This window comes from Pantherophis guttatus, chromosome 18 (assembly GCF_059756535.1).
Source record: "Pantherophis guttatus breed Tessera chromosome 18, ASM5975653v1, whole genome shotgun sequence".
NCBI lineage: Eukaryota > Metazoa > Chordata > Lepidosauria > Squamata > Colubridae > Pantherophis > Pantherophis guttatus.
The window spans coordinates 7,122,544-7,141,077 of NC_142080.1; the positions used below are offsets into that span (position 1 = coordinate 7,122,544).

The 18,534-nt window shown below is 47.2% G+C and overlaps 2 protein-coding genes across 2 annotated transcripts in view; one reads left to right on the forward strand and one right to left on the reverse strand.

The window, feature by feature from the left end:
- LOC117669708 (solute carrier family 22 member 6-A-like) lies at nt 1–14,207 on the reverse strand. Its single transcript, XM_060694374.2, has 10 exons — nt 13,329–14,207; nt 12,413–12,516; nt 10,624–10,778; nt 9,312–9,480; nt 7,255–7,378; nt 5,998–6,113; nt 3,655–3,869; nt 2,410–2,518; nt 1,302–1,505; nt 1–269 (listed from the first exon to the last, which is right to left on the reverse strand). The coding sequence occupies exons 1-10, from the start codon at nt 13,725–13,727 to the stop codon at nt 62–64; spliced, it is 1,803 nt and encodes a 600-aa protein (XP_060550357.1). The 5' UTR covers nt 13,728–14,207; the 3' UTR covers nt 1–61.
- Nucleotides 3,617–18,534, forward strand: part of AP5B1 (adaptor related protein complex 5 subunit beta 1) — a 137,245-nt gene continuing 122,327 nt past the window's right edge. Inside the window, exon 1 of the mRNA XM_034424430.3 lies at nt 3,617–3,802. The gene's annotated coding sequence lies outside the window, so the exon portion shown is untranslated. The remainder of the gene's footprint in view (nt 3,803–18,534) is intronic.

The window sequence follows — 18,534 nt, forward strand, 5'->3', positions numbered from 1 at the left end:
TATTGCTACAAGAAAGCAAGACATTTTTTTTAATGAGCTATTACTGAGTTTAACAACATTATCATAATGCATTGGAAATCGTGATGGCTCCTTTGGGGATGTCAGAAGTAACTTCCATTTCAACTCTTCCCGTGTCTCTGTTTTCCAGGTTTTCCGGTAGCCTAGCATCTTTTTCCGTCTCTTTGATTTCTTTCATATCCAGGAGAACTGCGCCTGGATGACAAACCTCGTCTTTTCTGCCCTTTTCTCTCTTTTTTTCCTCCATGTTCCTAAGACAGGACAATTAAAAGAGGAAGAAACATTTAAAGGCAGAGGGGGCAGTTCACAGCTGGCAAAGAATAGAATAGAATAGAATTTTTTATTGGCCAAGTGTGATTGGACACACAATGAATTTGTCTTGGTGCATACGCTCTCAGTGTACATAAAAGAAACGATACGTTCGTCAAGAATCATAAGATACAACACTTAATGATAGTCATGGGGTACAAATAAACAATCAGGAAACAATATCAATATAAATCGTAAGGATGCAAGCAACAAAGTTATAATCATACAGTTGTAAGTGGGAGGAGATGGGTGATGGGAACGATGAGAAGACTAATAGTAATGCAGACTTAGTAACTATTTTGACAGTGTTGAGGGAATTATTTGTTTAGCAGAGTGATGGCATTTGGGAAAAAAACTGTTCTTGTGTCTAGTTGTTCTGGTGGTGAAGACACTAGGCTGGAAACCAGGAGATTGTGAATTCTAGTGCTGCCTTAGGCATGAAAGCCAGCTGGGTGACTTGGGACCAATCACCAGGAGATGGTGAATTCTAGTTTAACCTTAGACATGAAAGTCAGCTAGGTGACTTTGGACCAATCACCAGGATGTGGTGAGTTCTAGTCCCACCTTAGTCATGAAAGCCGGCTGGGTGACTTGGGACCAATCACCAGGAGATGGTGATTTAAAGCCTTGCCTTAGGCACGAGGCCAGCTGGGTTACCCTGGGCCAGTCCCTTGCTCTCAGCCCTAGAAAGGAGGCAATGGCAAACCACTTTTTTGAAAAATCTCGCCAAGGAAACTGCAGGCGAAAAGTTGCCACGGTTGAGAAACACTGAACTCTAAATCAAGGGCCCAAAGTTGATGGATCCTGGCTTATTAATTGAAAAATGGCTTTTGATTTGCTTGCCACCAACCATCTCCTAAAACGGTTCCTTCCAGTTCCCCCTCCCTTCTCACCACCCTAATCTGGGAAGAATTTTCTAGATGGCAATTAAACAAAGAACAAACAAGGACTATGCAAGTTCTGTTGCAACTAACCTGCTTTCCACGTCTTCTATTGTATCTGGTAGCGGTACATTTAAAGTCTCGGGCAGGAAACAGGCGGCCATCCCGGAGATGATGGGGGCCGTGGCATAGATGACCAGGGGAAGGGACGGAAAATACTCGCTGGTCATCCTCACCAGAGGGGCCACAATCCCCCCGACACGTGCCATCGTGTTCCCAAAGCCCATCCCGGTTTGCCTGACATGCAACAGAGGGAAGAATTAAGTTTTACTTAAGCTCATCATCCACCAACTGTATTTCCGTGTTAGAACTACAACTCCTGATATTCCTTGCACCTGGCCTGGGCACTTGGGAGTTATAGCATACAGTTAGTCCTAGACTTACAAACCACGATAAAAGAGAGTTGGAAAATTCATTGCTAAGTGGAATCGTCGTTAAGCGAGACACACATGACCTTCCTTGCAGCATCCCCAGGGTCATTCATGATTTATCTTTGGATGCTTGACAACCGACTCGCGCTTATGACGGTTGCAGTGTCCGGGAGTCACGTGATCGCCTTTTGCGACCTTCTGGACAAGCCAAGTCAAGGGGGAAAGCCAGATTCACTTAACAACCATGTTAGTAATTTAACAGCTGCAGTGATTCACTGAACAGAGTGGTGCAGTAGCCTAGGGGTGGAGCTGCCACCTCACAATCGGGAGGCTGTGAGTTCGATCCTAGGTAGCGACAGATATTTCTCTCTCTGGGCAGGATGAGAATATATCTGCTGAACAAAACTCCGCGTTGGCAACAGGAAAGGCATCCGGCCATTCAAACACTCTGCTTGCTCCATTCAGTTGCCCAGTCTCCACCCCGCAAGGGATTATGGGGTCGTTAAATGAGGATGATGAGTGATTCACTTAACTAACGTGGCAAGAAAAGTCGTAAAATGGTGCAAAATTCCCTTAACAAATGTCTCACTTTTTATTGGGCTCAGTTGTGGTCATAAATTGAGGACTTCCTGCATTCTGTTATTCTGAGATTTCCCTCTCTTTAATTCCACAGTTATGTTGCAACAAAAGTCACCCTCCCGTGTTTTCAGAGGCAAACAGACCTTTGGGGTCTGTTTCTAACATTATCCCAGAATATCGCTGCGTGGTACCTGATCACTGTAGGGTAGAGTTCTCCAGTGTATAGGAAGACACAGCTGAAAGATGCACCTAGACATCCTTTTCCAAAGACAGCAAAGACAGTCCTCAGAATCTGCATATCTAGAGAACATGAGAAAACCACTGGGTGTTACCGTGATGTGACTTTTGGTTTATTGGTGAAGGTGCCGGATCAGAAACTGGGAGGAGGCGAGTTCTAGTTCAGCACCCTAATTATATTACTTTGGAAGGTCCTATGCAGGGGTGGGCTTCAAAAATTTTAGCAAGGGGTTCTCTGCCTGGTTGCTAGGTGGGCGGAACCGTAGTGGGCGTGGCCTAGTCCTGCACCACGGCAGGGGGGCGTTTTTGCCCTCCCCAGACTCCAGAGACTTTCCTCGAACCTCTAGGAGGGCAAAAATGGCTTCTCCAGGCTCTGGAGGCCCTCTGGAGACGGGAAACAGGTTCATTTCAGGCCTTCCCGAACTTCCGGTAGGCCTGTTTTTCACCCTCCCCAAGCCTCCGTGCTTGGGAGGGGAGGGGAAGGCGGGACCAGCCAGGAGTGGGATTTGGGGGTTCTCCGAACTGCACAGAATCTTAGCTAGAGGTTCTCCCGAACCTCCAGCAGCCCATCCCTGGTCCTATGGGTCAGTCAGCACATCCCATAAAGCCAGAAGATGTCTTCTTGATTTGGACACAGATCCACAAATTATGTTGAATTTTAATCGTATGTTAGCTGCCCCGTATCACCGTCGCAACTACATAACGATGGAATAATACACATTCGCGGAAATAAATCAGCGGTTTGAAAGAAATGCGGAATAACTTGGGGTGTCCAACCTTGGCAACTTTGAGATTTGTGGATTCTGGGAGTTGAAGTCCGCAAGTCTTAAAGTTGCCAAGGTTGGACACCCCTGATACTAATGGCTTTCAGTTTTTGGTTGTGCAAATGCATAGATAGACACTAGATGGCAGCAAAAAACCCAGTTTTCTCTGTCCCTTAGCTGCCCTCTGCTGGTCTTTAAGGGTGTTGCAGCCTTCATATTTTTGCCAGAGTTATCTTGTGATTTTATGACTGAGACTGAGATTTCAGGCTAACAAGCTGTGTGTGAATTGTGCTGCAAAAATTGTGCTTTTTCCGTCCCTCCAGGAAAGATCCTTAATATTTATAAGGGGAGTTGGGTTCAAGAAGAAAGATAATTGCAAAATAATTTTGCTTTGCAGAAATAAAATTATCGGTCAGTCCATTCCTGAAAACTTACCATGAGATACAAAGATGTTCCCCGCGATGGACAAGCCAGCTAAAATGAGGCTTAACGCTTGAGCGGTCCGACGGCCGGAATAGCAGATCACAAGGAAAGCCACCAACTTTGCCGGAATGTCTACTGCGCCGAAGATCACCTGGATAAGGTAGACACTGACGCCAAAATTCTGCAGGTCCATCGCCAGACCATAATAGGCAAAGCTGGTGGAGAACCTGGAGTGGCCAATGGATTATTAAAGAAATTAAAATGTCTATGGTGCTGATTAGTCCTGCCATGAAAGCCAACTGGGTGACTTTGAACTGAGCACTGGGAGATTGTGAGTTCTAGTCCTGCCTTGGGTATGAAAGCCAACTGAGTGACTTTGGGCTGAGCACTAGGAGATTGTGAGTTCTAGTCCTGCCTAGGAATGAAATGCAACTGGGTGATTTGAACTGAGCACTGGGAGATTGTGAATTCTAGCCCTGCCTTGGGTATGAAAGCCAACTGGGTGACTTTTGGCTGAGCACAAGGAGATTGTGAGTTCTAGTTCTGCCGTTGGCATGAAAGCCAACTGGGTGGCTTTTGGCTGAGCACTTGGAGATTGTGAGTTCTAGTTCTGCTAAGGATGAAAGCCAACTGGGTGACTTTCGGCTGAGCACTAGGAGATTGTGAGTTCTAGTTCTGCCTAGAAATGAAAGCCAATGGGTAACTTTGGGCTGAGCACTAGGAGATTGTGAGTTCTAGTCCTGCCTAGGGATGAAATGCAACTGGGTGATTTGAACTGAGCACTGGGAGATTGTGAATTCTAGTCCTGCCTTTAGCATGAAAGCCAACTGGGTGACTTTGGGCTGAGCACAAGCAGATTGTGAGTTCTAGTCCTGCCTTTGGCATGAAAGCCAACTGGGTGACTTTGGGCTGATCACCAGGAGATGGTGAGTTCTAGTCCTGCCTTGGGTATGAAAGCCAACTGGGTGACTTTTGGCTTAGCACTAGGAGATTGTGAGTTCTAGTTCTGCCTTTGGCATGAAAGCCAACTGGGTGACTTTGGGCCGATCACCAGGAGATGGTGAGTTCTAGTCCTGCCTTGCGATGAAAGCCAACTGGGTGACTTTGGGCCGATCACCAGGAGATGGCGAATTTTAGTCCTACATGCAAGCCATGCATGGGTGGCTTTGGGCCAGCCCCTCTCTCCCAGTCCTACCCACCTCACAGAGTTGTTGTTGTGGGGAAAAAATGTCTCCTCTTCTCCTGAAATTGGAGCAAAGAGATTCAGCTTTTGAAATTCCCTGTAGGAAAGGAGCCCCGTGGAAATTCTTACAGGCTGTCCTCCACTTACAACCATTCATATAGCGACCTCTCAAAGAGCACTGAAAAAAGTAACTTACAACCAATCTTCACCCTTACAACCTTTGTAGCATCCGGACAATCATGGGATCAAAATTTGGGTCTTTTGTATGTACAATGGTTGCAGCGTCCTGACCGCCATTTGCGACCTTCCCAGCAAGACTAGGGGGGAAGCCAGATTCGCTTAATGACTATGTGATTCACTTAACAACAGTGGTCATTCGCTTAACAACCAGGGCAAAAAAAAAAAAAAGTAAAATTGGGCAATGCTCATTGAACAGTTGCCTTGCTTAGCAACAGATATACTGATCCCAACTGCAGACATAAGTTGAGGACCACCTATATTCACGAAGCCAAGAAGAATTAAACCTTTGGTCTGCTTTTGATCCTTTTGTTGTGGTCCGCCAGCAGCTTGCGGAGCTGGCAGCGGAGTCGGACAGTGAGGAGGCTGGGGAGGAACATGGGCCAGTCCTGGAGTCTGGGGAAGGCTCGGATGAGGGCTCTGCATCAGAGGCAGAGATGGGGCCAGGGCCATCTGGGAGTCATGCACAGATTCCAGAGCCTCGAGAGCCAGACATCAAAGAGGCAGAGGAACAGGAGGAGCCTGTTCCTAGGACGCGCATGCGCAGAGCTGCCAGAAGGCAAGAACAGCTAAAGCAAAAGGGACGACTCGGGAGTAAGGCCTGGAGATGATTGGCCCCTCCCATAAGGCTTAAAAGAGGAGCAAAGGCACGTGGGCCCTTCGCAGGAAAGCAACGTTGTTAATTCTGTTCCCAGTCGGCATCTCTGTTTGATTCTGGACTCCGTTTGGCTTTGCCAAGTAGGTCTTTGGCAGCGTGTCAAGGGAGATAAAGGTGGGTGATTATCCCGAAGGACTTTTTGCAACTAATTGGGACTCAGCTGTGAATGAACGTAATTCACAGCTGTTGCAATAAAAGAAGTTTTTGGGGACTACTCAGGAAACCTAGGTCACAACAGTATTTCTCTTTTGGGGCATCTTCCTTCCGCTTTTCTTACCAGACGAAGGAAAGGCACACAGTGACTCGGCGCAGGGACGGCGTCCGCACCAAATCAGCCACCGGGAACTTGGTGTTGGCTGAGGAACGATCTGTCTGGAGACTGGCTTTCAAAACCTGGGAAAACAGGCCGAAAAAGAAATGGCTGTTTTGGATCTCGCAAAGTTTCCTTGCTGGAATTTGCAAAGATTAAATGATCGATGGGCAAATTTTGATCGGCTGCCTATTTCCAGGTGCTTGGAACTTCTGGCATGGAGAATAGCACAGCGGTTTATAGCACAGATGCCTGTGTGAATGGTGAATTTTTTTTCTAGAGCTGAAATACCAGAGGAGAGAGGGAGAGAGGGAGGGATTAATGGATGGATTAATGGATGGATGGATAGACAGACGGACTGACGGATGGATTAATGGATGGATGTATGGATGGATTAATGGATGTATGGATTAATGGATGGATTAATGGATGGATGGATGGATAGATGGATTAATGGATTAATGGATTAATGGATGGATGGATTAATGGATGGATAGATGGATTAATGGATGGATTAATGGATCGATGGATGGATAGATGGATTAATGGATGGATGGATGGATGGATTAATGGCTGGATTAACGGATGGATTGATGGATTAATGGAAGGATAGATGGATTAATGGATGGATAAATGGATGGATAGATGGACAGATGGATGGATTAATGGATGGATATATGGAATAATGGATGGATGGATGATTAATGGATGGATGGATGGATTGATGGATGGATAAATGGATGGATGGATTAATGGATAGACGGATGGATGGATGGATGAACGGATGGATGGATTAATGGATGGATGGATGGATGGACAGATGAAGAGACAGTTTGGTGTCTAGTGGTGAAGGCATCAGCTAGAAACCAGAGAATTCCAGTCCCATCTTAGGCATGAAGGTCAGCTCGTGACTATGGGCCAGTCTCTCTCTCAGACCAGTCCACTTCACAGGGTTGTTGTGATGAGGCAAATAGCAGAAGGAAGGAGTATCAGATATGTTCATAATTATTAAGAATGAGGGGAGGAAGGGAGGGAGGGAAAGATGGAGGAGAAGGGAAGAGAAGAGAAGGGGGAAAGGAGAAAGAAGAAAGGAGAAAGGAAAGGAAAAGAAAAAGGAAGAAAGGAGGAAAGGAAAAAAGACAGACAGGAAGGAAGGAAGGAAGGGCATTCCTCTCATGCTTGCCAAGAAAACAACACAACCACATTGCTTTTCAGATTTTATACCTCCAGGCTGAGCTTCTCCTGGCCATCCTTTTTTCCATTCATCCGAGCAACCTTCTGTAGCTCTTTCAGCGCCCGGTCGAGTTTGCCCACCGTGCCATACCAGCGGGCGGACTCTCTGAACCACCTGCACAAAAGAGAAACGGAAGAGCAGTGGAGACAGAGGGGCCGGGCAGAAATGGGTCACGGACAGGTGTGGGATTCAAAAATTTTAGCAAGGACTTCTCTGCCTGGTTGCTGGGTGGGCCTGGCCATGGTGGGCATGGCCTAGTCAGCCTCCTGCACCATGGGGGGACGGTTTCACCCTCCCCTGACTCCGGAGGCTTTTCTTGAGTTTCCGAGAGGGCGAAAACGGCCTCTCCCGGGCTCCGGAGGACCAAAACGGGCCCGTTTCTGGATTTCCGGGACGCCCGTTTTTCGCTCTCCCAGAGCCTCCATGTGCGCCCTGCACTTACCTGGCATCCAAAACAGGCCGCGTGCAGACTTCTGGGAGGGCCGGGGTGGGCGGGGCCAACCAGTCCTTGCAACTACCAGTTCGGCGAACCGGATGTAAAATTAGCATCCGCTTCACCCGAACCAGTCCGATCAGCTGAATCCCACCCCTGGTCACGGATTGGAAGCCGGCAAATTTAGTAAAGAGAAGCATCTTCCGGGGGATGCTGGATCTCCACCTTCTAATTTTCATTCTACGGATTTTTTTTTTCTCAACCCTCTCTTATTCTGTCCTGCTTTCCCCTCCAAGCTCCTGGGTCGTTGTGGTCGTAAGTCGAGAACTACCTATATTGGGGACATAGCTTACCGCCAAGCCATAGAGAAAATCTGAGTCACATCCAGTCCTTTGTGTTGTGGTCCGCCAGCAGCCTGCGGAGCTGGCAGCGGAGTCGGACAGCGATGAGGCTGAGGAAGAACAGGGGCCAGTCCTGGAGGCTGGGGAAGGCCCGGATGAGGGCTCTGCGTCAGAGGCAGAGATGGGGCCAGGGCCATCGGGGGAGTGAGGTGCGGACTCCAGAGCCTCCAGAGACTGATAGGAGTGAGACAGAGGAACAGGAGGAGCCTGTTCCTAATTCACGCATGAGAAGAGCTGCCAGAAGGCAAGAGCAGCTCAAGCAAAGAGGACAACTCAGGAGTAAGGCCAAGAGATGATTGGCCCCTCCCATAAGGCTTAAAACTGACCAGCAACGGCGTTTGGGCTTTGCCGGAAAACAGCGTTGGTAGCTTTGTCTTCTTCGTCGTCTACGTCTTGTATTTATTTTTGTATCTGGGACTTCTGAACGTTTGCCAAGAAAGGCCTTTGGCAGTTTGCCTAATTGGACCAAGGTTTGCGATAGGACTGAGGAATTTGTGTTGGGAGGAATTTGCTTTAATTTAGTTGAACAACACTGGGAATGAAGTCATTCTCAGCTGTTCGAATAAAGTTTGTTTGCTTTTTCACGGACTGATTTTCCTACTACTTCCTTGGGCCTGGGTCACAAGACTTTGGCTGGCCCCGTCCAGCCCCCATGGATTTGCATTTAATTTCGAAGGCAACCGCGATTTTATTTTTTACAATTGACGTTCAGGTTGTCCTCGACTTACGACCACCACGCAAATTTCTCTTGCTCAGGGCGACAGTTGCTAAGTGAACTTTGCCCCATTTTACCACCGTTTTTAACTCAAATCGCCACGGTTCTTAAATGAAGGACACGGTCGTTAAATGAAACTGGTTTCCCCATTGGACACAGCTGGTCAGAAGGTCGCAAAAGGGGAAATCACACGACCCCGGGACATACAACCGTCATAAATAGGAGTCAGTGGCCAGGAATTTTGATCACGTGACGATGGACGCTGCAATTGTTATGAAAAACATAAGTCGCTTTTTTTCCAGCATCATTTCACTTCGGACCGTCACTAAGCGAATGGTTGTAAGTGGAGGACTACCTGTGTGGATGCCGACGTGCCTTCAGAGCCCTCTTGGTTGGCCCTCCACACCAGTCCCAGTTTCTCGTGTGAGAAAATTAATCTCCCACTCTTGTCGTACAGCGTTCTTCGGTTGTAAAGGATGGCAAAAAAAACCCACCTACCAGCCGTAGAGGAAGAAGGCGAAATAGGGGAGGGACACGGCCAACTGAAGCCAACGCCAGTCCCGGATGGCGTACGCCACTCCTGCGAGGATGAACTGCCCAATGCTGTAGCTGTACCCAGTCACCATGCTGACCGTGGCTCGAGAATGCATCGGCGTCCACTCCACAGCTGGAAAATAGATTAACAAACTTGGAAGGGACCTTGGAGGTCATCTAGTCCAGCCCCCCGCCCAAGCAGGAGACCCAACACCATTTCTGACAGAGGGCAGTCCAGGCTCTTCTTGAAAGCCTCCAGGGATGAAGCTCCCACAACTTCCGAAGGCAACTTCTCTTCCATGGGTTGATGGTTCTCACTGTCAGGAAATTCCTCCTTATTTCTAGGTTGAATCTCTCCTTGTTCAGTTTCCATCCATTGCTCCTTGTCTGGCCTTCGGGTGCTTTGGAAAATAGCCTGACCCCCTTCCTCCTCTCTGGGGCAGCCCCTCAAATATTGCATTACTGCTATCCTGTCTCCCCTGGTCCTTCTCTTCACTAGACTAGACATACCCCAACTCCTGCAACCGTTCATCGTCTGTTTGAGCCTCCAGTCCCCTCATCATCCTCGTTACTCTTCTCTGCACTTTTTCTAGAGTCTCAACATCTTTTTTTATAGTGTGGTGACCAAAACTGAATGCAGTACTCTAGGTGTGGCCTTACTAATGCTTTATAGAGTGATGTTAGTACCTCCCTTGATCTTGATTGTATCCCTCTGTTAATGCAATTTAGGATTGCATTGGCTTTTTTGGCTGCCGCTGCACACTGTTGGCTCCTATTTAGCTGGTTGTCCACTAAGACTCCAAGATCCCTCTCATAGTTCCTGCTATTAAGCCTGGTTTCACCCGGTCTATATGGGAAGATTATTTCAGGATACATTTAGCCTACTTTGGATACCTTAGGCCTGAGACCCAACTCTCTGGAGATGCTCTGATGGTGGGGGAAATGGAAAGAAAAAGATGACCAGCTGAAAAAGGGAAGGTCTTAGTTACAGGGGTGATGGGGCATGCATTGGAGGACGTGAAGGACCAAGTTAGAGACAGATCAGCCTGGAAAAAATGGATCTAGGTCAGAGTTTCTCAATCTTGGCAACTTTGAGATACGTGGATTTTAACTCCACGTGCTCCCAGCCAGCATGCTTTAAGGTGGATGGACTTCAACTCCCAGAATTCCCCAGCCAGCATGCTTTCAGATGGATGGACCTCAACTCCCAGAATCCCCCATCCCGCCATTTTGCAGGAGGCATCAGATTTGGAGTTGCCAGAGGGAGAGAACATACACAACGACACGCAGTTGAGGCCAACTCCGGAAACCGCCATGCCGGTTAGGAAGCGCAAGACACAATAAGCGCTGAAGCTGGGGACGAACGCAGTGCAGGATCCGGAAACCGCCATCTGAAAACACGACCACAGAAGCAAAGCCTTCCGCCCGAATCTACAAGAAGGAAAAATAAATAAATATTCACCTGGTGTGTTTGTGGCACTGGGACCATCTCATGCAGGTGGTTTGTGTGTTTGTGTGTGTATGTGTGGCCTGAAGAAGAATAGAGGGGAGATGGATGACCAGAAGAAAGTACAGATAGTCCTCACCTTATGACCATTCATTTAGTGACCATTCAAAGTCACAATGGCGTTGAAAAAAGTCATATAAAGACCAGTCCTCGTACTTATGACCGAATGGTCGCATGATCAAAATTCGGATGCTTGGCAACTGGCATGTATTCATGATATCCTGGGGTCACGTGATCCCCTTTTGTGACCTTCGGACAAGCAACCTCCATGGGGGAAGCCAGATTCACTTAACGACGGTGTGACTAAGCCAATCATTGCCTTGATTCATCTTAACCACTGTGGCGAGAAAGGTCAATACAATGGGGCAAAAACTCACTGAACAACTCGTCTTCCTTAGCAATGGAAAGTATAGGCTGGATTGTGGTCATAAATCAAGAACTATCTGTATGGTATGAGCTCTCTTCGCAAGACTCAAGATACTTGACATCTTAATTTTTATTAAAAGCTTAAAAACACAAATCTTGAAAAATAAATCGGGCCTAGGAAAAACACATCAAGGAAAAGTGCAAGAAAAGATGAATATATATTCATCTGTTTTGGGGACAAAATGATGAATGGGTTATACTATATATATATATACACTCACACACAAACACACATATATATACACACATACATACACACATGCATACATACATACAGGGCTGGGCTGCTGGGGGTTCGCAGGGGTTCGGGAGAACCTCTAGCTAAGATTCTGTGCAATTCGGAGAACCCTCAAATCCCACTCCTGGCTGGCCCCGCCCCGCCCCGCCCCCCCGCCCTGCCCCTCCCAGGAGTCCCCACATGGCCCGTATTGGATGCAGGTAAGTGTAGGGCGCGCGCGGAGGCTCGGGGAGGGCGAAAAACAGGCCTGCTGGAAGTTCCGGCCCATTTCTGGCCTCCAGAGGGCCTCTGGAGCCTGGGGAGGCTGAAAAACGGGCCTACCGGAAGTTCGGGCCTGTTTCTGGCCTCCAGAGGGCCTCTGGAGCCTGGGGAGGGCGAAAAACAAGCCTACCGGAAGTTCCGGCCCATTTCTGGCCTCCAGAGGGCCTCTGGAGCCTGGGGAGGGCGAAAAACAGGCCTACTGGAAGTTTGGGCCCGTTTCCGGCCTCCAGAGGGCCTCTGGAGCCTGGGGAGGCCATTTTTGCCCTCCCGGAGGCTCAAAGAAAGCCTCTGTAGCCTGGGGAGGCCAAAAACGCCTCTCCCGTCATGGTGCAGGAGACTGACTAGGCCACACCCACCATGGCCATCCCACCCAGCAACCGGGCAGAGAACCTCTTGCTAACATTTTTTGAAGCCCACCCCATGTGTATAACCCCCTCATCATTTTATCCCCCAAACAGGTTTGCTTTAAAAACAAGTTACTTTCAACAAGACATCACTATGGCATTAGACTATGAATCAGTGTTTGATGGATCCGTTTATTGTGACATCTACCAAGCTTCCAATGATGGTCAAAAGAAGCTGGTTTCTTTTCAAAGCAAAAAAAAAACAACCCCCCAACAACCCACTTCTTACTTGTCAGAGAGGCCCCCGAAGATGATGGCACCCACCAGCACACCGGCCATGTAGATAGACTGAGCCAACTGCTGGAGTCTCCGAAAATCGCACACCAGGTCCCACTGCAGGAGGACAAGAATAGAAATACCATAATCCACAACACGGAGGGATCCCCCGCCCAAGCTGACCTGAGAGAGAAGGGCTAAAAGGACCTGTGAATCTCAGAAGAACATCATACCAAAATGTAGAAGATAGAATTAACAGGCTTGGAAGGGACCTTGGAGGTCATCTAGTCCAACCCTTGGTCGAGCAGGACACCTTATAAATGAACTGAAAACTTTCTGTTTCCTAACTTCACAGCTGCAATGATTCCTTTAACAACTTTGGTGAGAAAAGTCGTAAAAGGGGGCAAAACTCACTTAACAACTGTCTTGCTTAACGGTGGAAATTTGGGGCTCGGTTGCAGTCGTAAGTCGAGGACTAACCTGTATTCTCGGAATTGGAATAGAAGAGAATAATAGAGTTGGAAAGGACTTTGGAGGTCTTCTAGTCCAACCCCCTGCCCAGGCAGGAAACCCTACACCACTTCAGACAAATGGTTATCCAACATCTTCTTTAAAATTTCCAGTGTTGGAGCATTCGCAATTTCTGGTGGCAAGCTGTTCCACGGATTAATTGTTCTAACTGTCAGGAAATTTCTCCTTTTGTTGGGTGTTCTTTCACTGGAAGTTTTCCAAAATAGACCAAACAACCATTTGACCAGGATGGTATTGACTAGGGGTTGGACTAGAAGACCTCTGAGGGTCTCTTCCAGCCCTATGTTCTATGATGCTCAACACCCCACCTGGGAGAGATGGAAAATTGGAGTCCAGCCCAGCTGGACGACATCGAGAAGGAACCTTCTACCAGGTCGGTAAACGAGCATCCTTCTTACCTCGGTTACAATGGTGGACGTGAACACCGTCCCTTCGTAGGTCCACCCATCCAGACACGGCTCCTGCTCGGCCTCCGTGGGCTCCCGTCCCGTGGAATTCAACTCCAACAGCTGCCATTGGGGGGTGACAAAACGCCAACACTTCTCCGGCCGCCAGGCCCCATCCTGGGGGACGAACGCCCTCAGCAGCGCCTGACAATCCGCGTTTCCCGTGGCATTCCCGCCGGCGCACGCCTTGCTCGAGGCCACTCGGCAGTGATGGCCGGGAACCGCAGCTGTGAAATTCTGCAACAGGTTGTGAGCTGCCATCAGGAGCATCGGAAAACACAACAGCACCACATTGAGCACCTGAAAGCGTCCCATGCCACCCGCTTGATCCAGAAGTTCGGCAAACGGCATGGCGGGCTTGTGGCGGGATGGCACACGGCGTAGACGCGAGCTCGGGAAAACACCGCACCGACGACGGAGGGACTCTGTTGACAGCCAAGTTGGCTTACCGATGGGGAGATGGCCCGTCTTTTTGGCTACTTTGCAGGACTTGAACGAAGACGGAGCGAAGGGAGGATGTGGCGGAGAAGATCCAGTGGGTTACGCAATGCCAACTGGACTCCCGGCGTGGCCATCTGCTCCGGCGTTGAAATGCAAACTGGTCGCGGGAGAAAACTTCCCTCGTTTCTCCTGCTGTGGCTGGGCAAACAGATTCAGCTGTGCCTTGTACTTTTGTTGTGTTTTGATTTCGCTCCCAATTCTTTTCCTGCCCCTCTAGGAAGGAACGGGGCAGGAGTTTTACCTCGTGGTGAAGTTTGCCCGGGGTTCACTTTGTTGTTAGTTTCGGGTTGGGATCAGCAACTCCTGCAGAATTAAGCTAGCCTTTAGCTGCTTTTGTTGGGTTGGGAAGGATGAAAAAGAAGGATTTATTTCTCGGGAATGTAGGTAAGATAGCAACGGCGGGGTCAGTCCGGGCCAATTCGAAGAAATAAAAATATTTCCCCCCCCTTTTTAAGTCGTTGGCATTCAGGGCTCAGTGCCAGCTGCCAAGAAAGCAAATCCAGGTATTTTTCTCTCCTTAGGCCCAAAATTTCCATTGTTTAGCAAATTCGATGAGTTTTTGTCCAGTGGTGGATTGCTACCGGTTCACACCGGTTCAGGCGAATCGATTGCAGCAGTGGTGAGAGGCTCCGCCTACCCGCCCAGACGTCATTAAATACGCTCTGCAGACAGGTAGCAAACCCACCACTGATTTTGTCCCATTTTTGCTATTGTTGTTAAGCGAAACACTTCTGTTGTTAAGTGAATGATGTGGTCATTAAGCAGATCTGGCTTACACATACACACACACACACACGCACCCATTGTCTTTGCTTGTGAGAAGCCATTTGGGAAGGTTGCCAGGGGGTGATCACATGACACACACACACCCCGGGAACTGCACCCGTCGTAAATATGAGTCAGTTGCCAAACCCTTGAATTTTGATCATGGGGACCACGGGGAGGCTGCGACGTAAGTGTGAAAAATGGTCTTAAGTCACTTTTTTACAGTTCTTATTGTAACTTCCAACAGTCACTAAACGAATGGTCGTAAGTCAAGGATTTACGGGCAAAGTGGGCAAAGAAGAAAGTTGAAAATGATGGGCCTCAAATCCCTCTGATATCAAGCTAACGATATCTGTTATCGGAGGTTGGACGTGGTTCTCCGGAAGTTGTGAAACTAGAACTCCCAGCACCCTCACCTACCCAAAAAACCCCTCCTGATTTAGTACCTTTGCATCAATTTAGCCTGGAGGTGGGGAGAGCCAATGACAGGAAAGATTTTTTTGCGGCTGTGTTCACACGACAAACTGATCTGAATTAAAATGCAGTTGAGAAGTTTGTGGGTTGTGTTGTGGTAGAAAATCTAATTCTTCTGGCTTCTTCTGGGAACCAACCAAGCCTTCCCATTAAGTTAGAAAAGATCATGGCTTATGGGTTGGGCTGAACGTGTTCGGGAGAACTCGGTCAATGTAACTGGGTTTGCTAGTGATGGAATCCGGCTTTATTGAATTGTGGGAAACCTCTGTTTGAGGCCTTGGAAAAGCAGGAGCTGGTTGGACGGCAGAAAATTCAAAAGCTATTCTCCAAATTAAATCTTTGAGAAAAACAATTGGATTTGGCTAGAAACCAGGTGACTGTGAGTTCTAGTCCCGCCTTAGGCATGAAAGCTGGCTGGGTGACTTTGGGCCAATCACCAGGAGACAGGGAGTTCTAGTCCTACCTCAGGCACGAAAGTTAGCTGGGTGACTTTGGACCAATCACCAGGTGACTGTGAGTTCTAGTCCACCTTTGGCATGAAATCCAGCTGGATGACTTTGATCAATCGCCATGAGACAGGGAGTTCTAATCCTACCTCAGGCATGAAAGTTAGCTGGGTGACTTTGGACCAATCACCAGGTGACTGTGAGTTCTAGTCTACTTTTGGCATGAAATCCAGCTGGATGACATTGATCAATCACCAGGACACAGGGAGTTCTAGTCCTGCCTCAAGCATGAAAGTTAGCTGGGTGACTTTGACCGATCACCAGGTGACTGTGAATTCTAGTCCACTTTAGGCATGAAATCCAGCTGGATGACTTTGATCACTCGCTGGGGGACAGGGAGTTCTAGTCCTACTTCAAGCATGGAAGTTAGCTGGATGACTCTGGACCAATCACCAGGAGATGGTGAGTTCTAGTCCACCTTAGGCATGAAATCCATCTGGATGACATTGATCAATCACCAGGACACAGGGAGTTCTAGTCCTGTCTCAGGCACAAAAGCCAGCTAGGTGACTTTGGGCCAATCACCAGGTGACTGTGAGTTCTAGTCCACTTTAGGCATGAAATCCAGCTGGATGACATTGATCACTCGCTGGGGGACAGGGAGTTCTAGTCCTACTTCAAGCATGAAAGTTAGCTGGATGACTCTGGACCAATCACCAGGAGATGGTGAGATCTAGTCCACCTCAGGCATGAAAATTAGCTGGGTGATTTTGGACTAATCACCAGGTGACTGTGAGTTGTAGTCCACTTTAGGCATGAAATCCAGCTGGATGACATTGATCAATCGCCGGGAGACAGTGAGTTCTAGTCCCACCTTAGGCACGAAAGCCAACCCGATGACTTTTGGCCAATCACGCAGCCCATGCACGTTGCGGGAAAATAGGAGGCGGAAGTAGTATTGTGTATGTTTGTCTCCTTGAGTTATTTATAAAAATGATAATGGTGGGTTATGAATAAATGAATGAATGAATGAATGAATGAATGAAGTTTGATGTAAACTACGTATTTTGGGGTGTGCTTTGTTTTAAAAATCCCGATCAATTTGAACCTAAGACAATGATGAACAGCCGGCTCAGCCATTCAGTTCCATGCAAAAATTTCACCTTCTGAATCAAAACGACGATTGCAACTGAGCCGACGATTAGAAGTGGGACAGGGCTGATCTCCCCCCTTCCCCCCCAATTGAAATGGCTTAGCAAGATCTTGGCAAGCTTAGTTTAACGGTGATTAGAATCAACGTTTCCCAAACTGTTATTCGCTGTTATATAATTCTCTTGTTTGTGCAGCGAGCGCCAAGCTCAGTCTGTGGCTGGCCCAATTAAAAAGAAAAATCTTTTTTTTTAAAAAAAATAATCTCCCTTGTAATTTGGAATCGTTAAATCGGCTGTTTCTGGAATCGCCACTAACAACAGCAAAGTCAAAGGCAGAATCACAGATCCGGAAGAGACCTTGGGAGGTCTTCTAGTCCAACCCCTCACCCGAGCAGGGGACTTTAATCACCATCCTGGTGAAATGGTTGTCCAGTCTATTTTTGAAAACCTCCAATGTTGGAGCACCCACAACTTCTGGTGGCAAGCAGTTCCACTGATTAATTGTTCTAACTGTCAGGAAATTTCTCCTTAGTTCTAAGTTGCTTCTCTCCTTGATTAGTTTCCACCCGTTGCTTCTTGTCCTGCCCTCAGGGGATTTGGAGAATAGCTTGACTCCCTCTTCTTTGGGGCAGCCCCTGAGATATTGGAAGACTGCTATCATGTCTCCCCTAGTCCTTCTCTTCATTAAACTAGACATACCCAGTTCCTGCAACCGTTCTTCCTATGTTTTATTCTCCCGTCCTCTAATCCTCTTTCTTGTTCTTCTCTTCACTCTTTTCCGTCTCCACATCTTTTTTACATCACGGCGACCAAAACAAATTGAATAAGCAATATCTGGGACCATTTCAAACGGAACAGGAGTCAGAATGTAAGAACAACAACATTTGGAGTCTCGTACACATTGAGGACTAGTAAATTTATTAAGGCACCCTGTGCCTGAAATGTCAGCAAATCTTCACAAATACAGACACAGAGAGAATATTGTAAACGTGGTGCCCAGTGGCAGAATATAAGTGCAAAAAAAGAGAAAAAAAGTACAGGTTACTGCTTTCCTACATATGCAAAATTCAAAAGCAGAATATAAGTGCAAACAATACAATAAATTATAGGCTGTGGTTGTTGTATATATGGAAAATTCAAAGGTAGGCATCACAAACGCTGTGCCCATTGTTGGCAGGCTCCCTAACTGCGTTTTGCTGATCTTTTTTTTTTTTTTAATATATAATGTTTATTATATTTTGAAAGAGAAGGATAAAAACTACCGTATTACAAACTGATATAAAATAAGGAAGAAAAATAGAAAAGAAAGAAAGAGGAAAAGCATGAGAAAGGGAAAAAAAGGTAAAAGAAGAACAGAAAAGAAAAAAAAAATCAGAAAGCTGAGCGTGCAAGAAAGAAAAACGGAAAAGAAAAATCAAAGAGAAAATTGAAACGGCAAAAAAAAAAAAAGGAAAAACGGTAAAAGCAAAACGGAGAAGAAAGAACTCAAAAGAGGAAGCTGAAAGCGCAAAAAAGGAAGAGGAAAAATAGAAGAGAAATTTAAAAAGCTATAAATATTCTTCACAGCCATTCCGATAATTCTTCGTAGCAGTTATAAATACAATTATAAATTGACCTCTCTAAAGCTGCATCCTGATTTTCTTCTTTTTATAATCTATCCTGTCTAAGCCTCAAAGCCCATAAATCACACATTCATTTATTTTTTTTCCATTTTCATGCAAAAAAAAAAAAAAAAACCCTCCCTAAAGGGTTTCCAGTCATCAATTGTGCATCACTGATCAAACCCCCCTTGTCTTCTTTCAGGCCAACCCAAATATGCAG